Source organism: Euleptes europaea, chromosome 15 (genome assembly GCF_029931775.1).
Source record: "Euleptes europaea isolate rEulEur1 chromosome 15, rEulEur1.hap1, whole genome shotgun sequence".
Taxonomy (NCBI): Eukaryota; Metazoa; Chordata; class Lepidosauria; order Squamata; family Sphaerodactylidae; genus Euleptes; species Euleptes europaea.
Window position 1 is genome coordinate 33438543 of NC_079326.1, and position 12658 is coordinate 33451200.

At 44.1% G+C, this 12658-nt stretch overlaps 1 protein-coding gene across 7 annotated transcripts in view; it reads left to right on the forward strand.

Moving 5' to 3' along the window:
• SLC4A10 (solute carrier family 4 member 10) overlaps window positions 1-12658 on the forward strand; it is a 204729-nt gene that overhangs the window by 95301 nt on the left and 96770 nt on the right. For all 7 annotated transcript variants that reach the window (XM_056861658.1, XM_056861656.1, XM_056861662.1 and 4 more), the window contains exon 3: window positions 8271-8417. In XM_056861658.1, the coding sequence (XP_056717636.1) occupies window positions 8271-8417 (147 nt within the window). The remainder of the gene's footprint in view (window positions 1-8270; window positions 8418-12658) is intronic.

The following is a 12658-nucleotide window of genomic DNA, read 5'->3' on the forward strand; positions in this document are numbered from 1 at the left end:
TCTTCTTCTGTCTATAAATCTGTGCTTATTTCTTTAGATAAACTTGATTTAATTCAGTTTCCCTCTTTCCATGATTTTGCTAATATTTTTACTGTTGTCTATTAACAGACTCTTAATTTTTAACATGCTGTTGAACATGACTGTTGAACACCGTGAAACGTAATTAATGGTAAATTTGTTTCATGAGACAACATGTCCTTTATCTGCAACTGCTAAGAGGTCACATTTGCATTTTTTGGCTAATTTAGAAATATAGGTCAAATTATCCCCTCTGATGCACCAGCTTTCATTTTCATTTATTTCCCAGTTTAGTTTTTTTTTAAACCTCTGTTTTGATATGGTTCATTTACTGAGCCAGAAGGAAGAGGACTCCTCTGCTAAAATATGGGTGACGCCGGAATCTGTGCACCCTTTGACTTCCTCAGGGTGTGTTTATTGATTTGGCACTGCTGGAAGTCTGTTGGCCATTCGTATTTTTTTGTTGGTAATTTCTGCTTCCTGTCACTCCAGTTCCAGGGCAAAAAGAGCACCTATATGCAAATTTAGGTGTAACTTGATTATAACTTTTGGCGTATCTTCAAAGTGGCCGTTAAATAATAAACTATAGATAAAGTAACAGCCTTATCTTTACCAGACAGCAGATAGATGAAGTGGTAGTTGACTTTCTGTCATTTCTATTGATCATATCAGGCATGTTAGGAGGATGTAATGTCTCTTATTCTGCATTCTGGTTTTGTTAACTTAACTTTCTTTGGAGAAGACCAAATAGTATATATTTGAGCTTTGGAAAACATCTTATGCCAAAGCCTGACAACCCCTGATAGGAGACATTAAATAATGACTTGATTATATTATATTCATTATAATCCTATGCATTTAAATAGATGCAATTTATAATTAGTGAAAGGGTTACTTTAATCCTTTTGTGCTACCACATACCACTTTACCCTTTGAAGATGGACTAGTGTCTTATATTTCCTTGGTGTTGGCTTAAGCACCAATATTTATTTCCTAACCATCTTGCAGTTTAAGGTCAGTTTTAACTGCTCTCACCTATGTCTTCTGATGTGAAGAAGATGACAACTCTCCATTTTCAGCAGATATTCTGCTATAACCTCTCCCTAGAAGCTAAAACGACTGAAATGAGGCTGTCATTCTTTGGTCACATTATGAGAAGACAAGACTCACTGGAAAAAAATAATGCTAGGAAAAGCTGAAGGTAGCAGGAAAAAAAGAAGACCCAACATGAGGTGGATTGATTTAATCAAGGAAGCCATGGCCCTCACTTTGCCGGACTTGAGCAAGGCTGTTAATGATAGGATGTTTTGGAAGGCATTAATTCACAGTCATCATAAGTCAGAAATGACTTGAGACTTCCACACACACATACACACACACCAAAAAACAGCTAAAAGTATGATGAGTTCTGTGGTATCTTAGTGGCATATGTTTTTGTGGGCCAGAGTCCATTCCATCAGACACATGAAGTGACAGAAGAAGAGGAGGAGGAGGAGGAGGAGGAGGAGTTGGTCACCCAGCTGGCTTCGTGTGTAGGAGCAGGGAAACAAATCAATTTCACCAGATTAGCCTCCGCCGCTCATGTGGAGGAGTGGGGAATCAAATCCGGTTCTCCAGATCAGTCTCCACTGCTCCAAACCACTGCTCTTAACCACTACACCACACTGGCTCTGTTAGGTAGGTGTACCCATTGGGTTGTATCCTACCACTTTGCTTCTTGGAGGTCGAACATTTCCTCCAGCTTCAGGGGACCTCCTCAAATGGAAATGGCTCTTCAAAGAGCCACACCCATCATAGAAAGGTTCCTCAGGCCAGTGAAAGGCTTTGAATTTTACTGAACAGCGTGTTAGGTGACAAGCCTTGAAGTACAGAAAGAATTAAAAATCGTTTGTCTTAAAAATGAGGCTGAAAGAGCAAGAGAAAATGGTAGGTGAGTCACCTATGGATACAGAATCCAGTGGAGGAAATTCACACTCCAATATGCTTTGATATGAATCACTCTGGGCTGGCAGCTGCTGGTGATGAATAGACACAGCAAGATCAATAGTGTAAATTAACACCTACAGAGGGACATCGCTTTTTGGCAAGAGCTTGCTATTCCCCAAACTTGTTGAAAGCCATGTTTTGCAGTTTCATGTTTGTTCATTCCAATTTAGGAGTTTCACAGAAGCTGAAACTTGGTCTGTTAATAATTCATCCATACGTTTTCTGTCCAGGTAGCTTACAAGGCTGATAAACCTGATGATAAAATCTAAATAAAATACAAAACAAAATTCAGTAAAAGCAACACTGTACCTCAAGAGCCAAATTCCTAAATACTTAAAAGGGAAATGTACAGTTCCTTAAAGAACTTGAACTACAGTGGAAAAGTCCTCTCCGCAGACACCTTAAGAGAAGCTTGAGCAGTTGTAGACATCACAGTCAACAACAGTTTGTAACTGGGGATTTTATTAAACCCAAGTTAGCTGTGTTGTCCGAACTAAGAGGCCAACTGCACAATACATTTTTTCACATGTTTACATTGGTTTGCCCGTGTTCTCCACACTCTCAAAGCAGCTGCAGGGAATGGCTTTGGAAAAAAGGGGACACCAAAAGGGCTCAGAATGGTGCTGTGGTGGGAGGAAGGGCTTCTGCATCCCCCCCCCCAAGTTTTCTTACACAACAACTGCATTGGGGACAGTTATTTTGCTGATTTTGCTGCTCCACATGAAATATGTGTCTACACGGAGCAGCATAATCAGCAAAGTAGTTTCCTCCCATGAGAAAACTGCACCATTCTGAACCTGTAATACTCTCTCTCTCTTTTTTAGAAGCAGTTTCCAAGCAACCGCTGTATGGCTGTGGGGAACATGGGCAAACTGGTATAAATGAGTGATGAAACGTATCATGTAGTTTGCCTCAAAGATAGTACCACAATTTGGAAGGCACCAAATTGGGACTTCCAACTAAGGTTTGAGAATACTAAATGACCACAGTTTGTATTAATTGAAGTTTATTGTGATGTCTTGAATTCCATTTCATCATTCCATCAGAAATCTAGCACTGGCAAAAAAAAAAAAAGACTTTCATGTGTATAAGAGGACACATATAAGGGGAGGGTGGAAAATCAGCCCAGCTCTGTTTGATCCCCGAGGTCTGAGAACACTTGGTGAAACTGACCAAGAGGATTTGGGGGGGGAGGGAATTAGCCTGGCTCTGTACTATCCCCAAGATCTGAAAACTCTCCCTATGAAACTAACCATGGGGGGGATTAGCTTGGCTCTGTACAATCCAGGAGGTCTGAAAGTACACCCAGTGAAACTGACCAAGCAGAGGGGGGGAGATCAGCCCAGCTCTCTTTGATCCCCAAGGTCTGAAAACACTTGCTTTGAAAGTGACCAAGAGAATGGAGGAGGGGGGATCAGCCCAGCTCTGCTCAATTCTTGTGGTCTGAACACACTCACTGTGAAACTGACCAGAGGAGGCATATGAGGGGAGGGTGGGAAATCAGAGAATGGGTGTGGGGAGACAAACCCAAAGCAAAACTATGCGAAGAAGCAGAAGCAGAAGAAGAAGAGTTGGTTTTTATATGCCGACTTTCTCTACCACTTAAGGGAGACTCAAACCGGCGTACAATCACCTTCCCTTCCCCTCCCCACAACAGACACCCTGTGAGGTAGGTGAAGCTGAGAGAATGTGACTTGCTCAAGGTCACCCAGCTGGCTTCGTGTGGAGGAGTGGGGAATCAAACCCGGTTCTCCAGATCAGACTCCACCGCTCCAAACCACCGCTCTTAACCACTACACCACACTGGCTCCCACAGGACTGGCTTTCGATTTGGGATCGAGGCAGACTTTAAATTTATGGCAAAACAACATCCTGAAAACGGGGGCACTGAAGGTCCGAAAAATATTGCATAATTCCAATGAAGCCCTGAAGTAGCCTGGCGTTGATCATGATGCAAACTACCGATGCATAAAAGGCCTAAAAAGGTGCACTCAGGAGTAAGTATCATTTTATTTAATTGGGCTTAGCCTCAGAAAAGCATTCTTAGGCTTGCTGCCTAAATAAAGTGAAGAAACACTCTGAAAGAACCGATTTACCTATTTGAGAATTTCTCGTGGAGCGGCCTTTTGCTTGCCGTAGGCTGAGTGGCAGTTTCCTTTCTGAGAAACAAAGTGTTGGGAATCCATAAACTCAATCTTCAACCTTGAATGCTGTCACATTGCTAAGCCTGGTACAGCTAGTTGGACTCCTGCGCGCTCTCAGTAAAGAAAATAAATTAAAAAAAGAAACTCCACTTCACGTAGCTGACAGTACAGCAACTGCTCTGGAGCCCATAGCAACATTGCTCAGCATCCACCAATTTCAGACTGGCATGCTGTCAACTCCCCCATTTCATCTGTATGTGGAAGTAGCCAACCAATGCATGTCAACACTCTCACAGGCCTGAATCAGTCCCGCACATAATTGAACAAGGGAAGGAATATAGGAAACACAGCCCCTTCCAGCATAGGGAGGACTGTGGCATGATGAATAGGAACCCCGTTATTACCGCACTCCTGTGAGCTCCACAGATGGGGTTTTCATCCCCCTTCTACAAACATTTCCTTTTGAGAGATGGACACATAGGGAAGGAAGCATGGGGTTGGATCCAGCCAGCTTTTTCACACACTTTCACCTAAGTTTCCTCCTTACTCAAGCCTTCAATGTGCGTGCCAGCATGGTGTAGTGGTTAAGAGCGGTGGTTTGGAGTGGTGGACTCTGATCTGGAGAACCGGGTTTGATTCCCCACTCCTCCACTTGAGTGGCGGACAGTGATCTGGTGAACTGGATTTGTTTCCCCACTCCTACCCACAAAGCCAGCTGGGTGACCTTGGACTAGTCACACTCTCTCGGCCTCACCTACCTCACAGGGTGTCTGTTGTGGGGAGGGGAAGGGAAGGTGAATGTAAGCCAGTTTGATTCTTCCTTAAGTGGTAGAGAAAGTTGGCATATAAAAACCAACTCTTCTTCTTCTCTCTAATTTTAGCATCCAAATACGTCTATTGTTCAGTTGGCAGAGGAAGCTCCTAACAAAAACCCAGGGCCTCTCACAGGAGTGAGAGAAAAATGCCCTGAACTGCCTCTTTGGACAAGGCATAGCTGCCCCAGATTCTAACCATCTTGCTCTGCATCTTCAGAGAGAGCCAACATAGTACAGTGGTTAGGGTATCAAACCAGGATCTGGAAGACCCAGTTTCCAGTCCTTGCTTTGCTACAGAAGCTTGCTGTGTGACTCAGGCCAGTCACTCTCTCTCAGCCTAACTTACCTCATAGAGTTGTTGTTGTTGTGAGGATAAAATGGAGAACGGAAAAAAAACTAAGTTGGGTTCCCCCATTGCGAAGAAAAGTGGCATATAAATATCCCAATACATAAATACATTTCCATGTAGCCATCCCTCCTCTGCAATTAGTAGATTCATCACTGCCACCTCCTGTTATTCTTCCCGGCAACTCTTGCTCTCCCCCCTCCCTGACGCATAGCTTGCACAGTTTGTCATCTGTGCAGCTTGAAGCCCAGGGGCCTGTCCCTCCCTTTGCTGCAACACGACCGTGTGGACGGCAGAGGCCTCTCCCAGTGCGAGCCCCATGCTGAAGACCGCTGAAGGTCATAGTCAGCAAGAGTTAGGCAAAGATCTTTATCTACCAGAGCACAAAAACAACATATGCACAGCTTTGAAACAATCCAAACATTTATTGAACAACATTGGGAACAGTGTTCTGAATGCAAGTCAGGTGAATGGGGTTGCCAGATAGATGGGGTTGCCAGGTCGCTCTTCGCCACCGGTGGGAGGTTTTTGGGGCAGAGCTTGATGAGGGTGGGGTTTGGGGAAGGGAGGGACTTCAATGCTGTAGAGTCCAATTGCCAAAGCAGCCATTTTCTCCAGGTGAACTGACCTCTATCGACTGGAGATCACTTGTAATAGCAGGAGATCTCCAGCTAGTACCTAGAGGTTGGCAACCCTACAGATAGACAACCTCAAAGGAAGGTTTGTGTCAACCTCAGAGGAACAGGTTACTTTAGTTTCCGCCCTCATCAGGGCCACCAAGGTGGCTAACAGGTTAAAAATCCACCTAATAAAAACATGTCTTGAAAACCAATAAAGCCAAACGAAAACTCATAATTAAAACATTAAAACCAAGCTAAAATATAAAGGTAAATACACATACAAAAACAGCAATTAAAACATGGGGAAGGGAAGAGAAATTAAATGGCAGGGAATGGCAGACAACACAAAAAAAGACTTGCACAGGGGTGCCTTTACCTTTACCAGTTAGTCCAGTGGTCTGAAGCAGCCTCTCCCGGACGCAGGGTTACTGCCTCTGTGCAAGAGAGGCCTTTTTCTTCCTGTTTGTTTCTTAGCTCTTAGTCTGTCTTTTCTTCAGTTGGTGTCACCCGCTAGAATCCTGTAATTTCCCCTTTTAATTCCAAATTATTGGTTTCTGGGCTGTAATTATTATTCAGGAATCTAGAACTTGAATCTTTGTTCACAGATGTATCCCCCCACCTTCCTTCTTTCATGCCTTCGGTAGTAAGTAGCTGTTTCATCTGATATCTGCAAGCATCTCTTGGAAGTTTCCTAATCTTTTATTTTTCTTTAGCCTTCTTCCGGGGCTATTATGTGATCTGCTGTGAACTTGTTAAATCCGTGCCACCCCCGACTGCAATCAATTTTAGTCCCAGTGTATCTAATTGTGTCTATTTTCTCCGCTTAGCTTGGAAAGTGGAACAAAGAAGGAAAATGGTAAAGTGGGGTGTTAAATTGTTTTGGCAAAGATGGTTTGAGATCCAAATAAATAACGATTTGTTTGGCTTAAAGGAAGGGTCAGGATTAGAGTTTCAGAAGTAAGGGGTAAAATCTGTTCAGCCCGATGTTCGACATGTTCATCGGAGAACATACAGAGCACTGGTTTGGGGTGTATGTGCTTGGGCTTGAGCAAGGTGATAAACCTGTTGTTAAACAACCACGTATGCTTTAAGTATATGTTCAAGTAGGCACCTGAGAAGTGGATATGCCTTTCTCCCTTCTAGCTTCCATGACAGTGATACCAGCAGAGGCTGCCTCCCCAGTCTTTAGGGTTGCCAACCTTCAGGTAACAGCTGGAGATCTCCTGCTATTACAACTGATCTCCAGCCAATAGAGATCAGTTCACCTGGAGAAAATGGCCACTTTGGCAATTGGACCCTATGGCATTGAAGCCCGTCCCCTCTACAAACCCCGCCCTCCTCAGGCTCCACCCCCAAAATCTTCTGCTGGTGGCAAAGAGGGACCTGGCAACCCTACCAGTCTTCCTTATACTAGCCTTCTGCAGGCTGACCATGGTATGTGCCCTTTGTCCAAGAACACCCTGCCTGTCCTGATAGATGTTTCACTAGTTAAGGAAGACCTGGATATTTAAATAAAACAAACAATACTCAATCTAGTTATTTTGTTCCGTTTTATAACTCGCCCCTCAAAATACTATGGAAAACCTTTTTTTCTTAAATATTGTCTCTTAAATATCGTTTTAATCAGTGCAAGTAGTTTCATTGACCCCAAAAGCCTGCAAGGAGATTATTAAAAATTAAAACAGGAAAAGTGCTTTTCCGCTTCATCATCTGTACAGTGCTCTGAGAAGGGGGAGGGAGCAATGGAGGAAGGAGACCCAGGTTGTCAACCCCAAGTGTTGAGGTCTTGTGACAAATGATGCCTTGCTGTGTTTTGTGCCCCTGCTGCAGTCCCCATAGAATTCTAGGGGACACAGTGGGGGGGGGGAAGGGGAAAATTGACATGTCTGAATCTCTGCTAAATCTGTACTGGCTGTTAAGAGAACTAAAGAAAACAAAACTGGGGATTCCCATTGGAGAAGTGCAGTTTATAATATTGTCGAAGGCTTTCACGGTTACACAGCCCGGATAACCTACAAGAACCAGTGCAGTTTATCCTTAAATGGAAAATTCCCTTTGATTTTACTTCCTTAATTACACCATGTTTATCCCAGCTGCTGTCAAGTACTGGTGCTAAGATGATGTTTTCACCTTCTCCAGCCCTGTCCAGTTTTCAAATTCAGCCTGAAACATGATGTGTCTATTAATATTTGGTGACACCTCTGCCGTCTCTCTCACGCTACCATTTTTTCCTAAAGAGTTTCATCCTCATAGTATAATGCACCTATATTGTTTTGGTACTACTAACTGACCACTGGCTCTGTTTTCAAATTCACTTGGTAACCTGTATCCTGTTTTGTAGGTCACAGAACTTTGTTCATTGGTGTTCACGTCCCACTGGGAGGAAGGAAAAGTCATCGACGTCATAGACACCGTGGACACAAACACAGGAAGAGAGACAGAGAAAGAGATTCAGGATTAGAAGATGGGAGAGAGTCTCCTTCGTTTGGTAAGGGTTTTTTTGGTGTGTGTGTAACTAAGACCAGTCATAAATGGTTTGCATAATGGGGCATACAAAAGTGATGCTATTGCATTCTGGGAATATGTCTGGGCTGTTCTCAAGGTAGTCATTACTAGTGACGTGCAGTCGGCTATAGCCGAACAGGAAAAAAATTGAAAAATGCCTTTTCAGAATTTTTCGAGTTCCTCCTGGAAAAAAATGGCAGCAAATTTAAACAGAGGTAAAAAGCGAATCCCCCCAAAATTGGCATGATTTGAGCTGCTTTGACCCCACCACCATTTTTCAACAAAAAAGACTCCCTCTCTGCTCTCCCCCTACTTACCTGCTAGCCCACTGCCACTTCCGTGCCTCATGTGGAGCCCAGTGTAGAGCCCAGTGTAGAGCATCTGCCGCTGCCGCCTCCAGGCCCCATGTGGGGCTTGGAGGCAGCTCTAAGCCTGCTGCTGCAGCTCTCCAGTAAAGGTAAGTGGGGGAAACTACCTCCCCCCACACCCCCAGTGACCCCTACTCCATGCCCAGAAGATGGCCAAGATGCCCTTCCTCTCATGATTGACCTAAGGTCATAGAATCAGCATTGCTGACAGATGGCCATCTAGCCTCTGCTTAAAAACCTCCAGGGAAGGAGAGCTTACCACCTCCCGAGAAAGCCTGTTCCACTGATGAACCGGTCTAACTGTTACAAAATTCTTCCTAATGTCTAGATGGAAACTCTTTTGATTTAATTTCAACCCGTTGGTTCTGGTCTACAAAAGGGTTACATTGCTATATGTCTGCTTTGCAGAGTTTTCAATTTTAGCTCTACAAAAAAGCACTTGACACTGAATGAGAGTCCTAGAATTGTTTTGTGGTTACATATAGAAGATCCTGGTTAGGGTTGCCAGCTCTGAGTTGGGAAATACCTAGAGATTTAGGGGGTGGAGCCTGTGGAGGGCAGGGTTTGGGGAGGGACTTCAATGGGGTAGAATGCCATAGAGTCCACCTTCCAAAGCAGCCCTTTTCTGCAGGTGAACTGATCTCTGTTGCTTGGAGATCAGTTGTAATCCCCAGAGATCTCTAGCCACCACATGGTTGTTGGCAACCCTAATCCTGGTGAATCTTACTAATAGAGAGCCATTCCCTGCTTGTGTAATAGTGTAACTTGCTGTTCTGCAGGAACAGGCACATCCAGGATGAAAATACTTTCAAAGTTATAATAAGCAGAGAGACAATAATGAAAACACTTGTGGGGAAACCTTATCACACCATACCATAGTACAAAAGAATAATTTAGCATATTTGAGAAGTGGAAATGCCAATGTAATTTTAGGTTGTGGAGCACTCCTTACAAAAGCCTTTTATTTTCAACTGGATTTATAGTATATGTGTTGAAAGGGTGGAAGCAAGGTATTAAGAAGGCTTGGGTTTTAGAAAAGGGCCTGAAATCCCTAACGTTTATCACATTGAAAAAAATGTAAGGTGGACAGAAGGATAGAAGTGCCTTTCGAAACAAAACCTTAGTAAGAATTAAGAAGATTAAGAGTGGGCTGGGACACTGAGAATAAATACCAATTAAAAACCAAATGACGAAGCTGAATCTATTTTGAACAAACTGCCATTATCCCAAGATCCTAAAAGTAGAAACAGAAGCACATCCTCTCACACATTTCAGATCACCAAAATCAGATGCTCCTAATTCAGGAAGTGCATTATTATTTTAAAGTATCTTACCAGTTTACTAAAAGGAGAATTAAAAAGACAAATAACCAAGGACTAGAGCATACATAATGGATCATTTAAGTAATGGATAAATATATGTTCCGGCCAAGTTTCCCCCCTCAGTAGCCAGAAGTAGCCGTAGGATGCACAAGAGCAGTATTTGAATCCAGTAGCGCTTTACAAACCAACAGGATTTCCAGGGTATAAGCTTTTGAGAGTCAAAGATCCCTTTGTCAGACTTCGACTGTTGAAAGCTTATACCCTGGAAATCTTGTTGGTCTTTAAGGGGCTGCTGGACTTGAATCTTGCTCTTCTACTGCAGACCCACATGGCTATGCACTCGAATCTGTCTTTTATATGTACATGTGACCGATGCACGAGACCGGAGACGGAGTTCCAACAACAACCGTTTATTCAACACTCAGGAACTGAACTGGCAATGCACAACAACCTCCTTATATTCCTGTCCCAACCACCCGGAGCCCCGCCCCCCCCCCCCAGTCTGTGGTTGGTCAGCAAGAGTTCACTGTCCAATTGGAAGTTAGGGCGAAGGAGCCTGGAGGGAAAGAGCAAGCTCAACCTGAGTCAACATACATAACAGTCTTCATAGGACGCACAAGGTTTTTCAAGAGGGATGCTATCAGCGTCCCCAGTGTGGTGTCCGTGGGTGCCACGGTGCCTGCTGACTCCTTTTCTGGTGCCTGCCAAGTGTTTTAGAAAGTGGGTGGGGCCAGGTGGGGCCTTGGCCCAGCAAGGCTTTCGACTGGCCACTGGATATTTGATTGGCTGTGCTGATTTTTTTAAAAATGTTGCTTTGGCAGCTGCCACCATTGCACAAGGATCTTCACTGGGTCAGAATTCCAAAGGTGTCCTCAAGCTCAAAAGGGTTGGGAATCCCTGCTCGACACGTTACAGCAAAAATACACAAGGCACCTTCAACCCTCACCAAATGTTATTCCAGCATAAGCTTTTGTGTGCTAGAGCTCACTTCTTCAGATGCAAGGAGTGGATCCACATGATGCTGTCATTTTATGTAGTTTGAACAGCAACAAAACACCAAGCAGGCAGCAAGATCAAGGGCCGCAGAGTGCAGGAAGTACAGGGGAGATATAATTATGTAACATCAAGCTCTAATCAAGAAAAGTGCAGGAATTAGTTTTGGTAATACCTGACTGGGGGCAGGGGGAGTCCCAGTCTTTGTTAAAATGGTTCGATCCTATAGTGACTAAGAAGTCCCAGGTCCTTGTTCAAGCATCGGCCAGGAATGCCGTGCAGATTTCAGAGGACGTTGAGGATTGTTTGAGGGCTCCCGTTTCAAGTAGAGGCTGACCATGCCTATTGGTCTCCGTGTCACCATCTGTGAACTGAAACTGAGCCCTAGAATGCACCCCCATCAGTAGTGAGCCCACCGTCATTCAAAAAAGCCTTCCATCATTATTAATCATGCTAAGGATTTCTTGTGTTAAGCTTCGAAGAAACCCTGGGATGTGGTTTGGACAGCGTTGCCCTAAACTGCTAATCCGGTTTATTCATTTGTAACTCTCGCCGATTTCATTGGCATTTACTTCCAAGTAACCTTTCAGGACAGTTGAAATGCATCTGTAACTTCCTTTTTCCCCAAATGGCATGAGTCCCACCAGTCCCAATGAGCATTCTTGCAGTTGAAGCTACAGACCTCAACCCCAACCCCCAATCCATGGCTGCTAGTCAAAATGAATGCTAGTCATGATGCATACCGATTCTCTCCAGGTTCAGAAGAGCATGCCTATTATACTAGGTGCTGTGAAACACAGGCAGGATGCTGCTGCAGTTTCCCCACTCCTACACCTGAAGCCAGTGGTGTGTCCTTGGGCTAGTCACAGTTCTCTCTGAACTCTCTCAGCCCCACCTATCTCACACGGTGTCTGTTGTGGGGAGAGGATGGGAAGGAGATTGTAAGCTGGTTTGAGTCTCCTTAAAAAAAAAAAGTCCTTAGCAAGTTTGAGTCCTTAAAAAAAAGGTAGAGAAAACCGGCATATAAAAACCAACTCTTCTTCTTCTTCTCCCTGGCCAAATGTTCATGAGACACCATCACCAATCCTGGGTCAGGGAGTTCCACAATTGAACTATATGTAATGTGAAGAAATACTTCCTTTCATCTGTTTTGAATCTCTCACCCTCCAGCTTCAGCAGATGACCCTGCGTTCTTGTATTATGAGAAGTTGCAGCTTCCTCCAGAGCAGTCGGAGAATACCAGGTGCTATAGCACTGTTAACATAAAGGTGATGCAGGCCTGTTCAGTGCCTGGATAGAGATCACTGGGAAACCCTTTTAGGCCACTCTGAAGTAACTAAAAGAAGAGAGGGATAAGAGTGCTGAATGTAGTTTGTATGGGTCAGCTTGACATGGCTTGCTGGCACTTCACAGTGCCTGTAAAGCAGCCTTAATGTGTGTTGCATTTCCTTTGGGTTTTCTGTCGGTCACCTGGGCAACCAAAAACCTGCTCTCCTGGAACTCCCAATTGAGATGCTAATAAGCTGGTTAGCAGGTGGTGG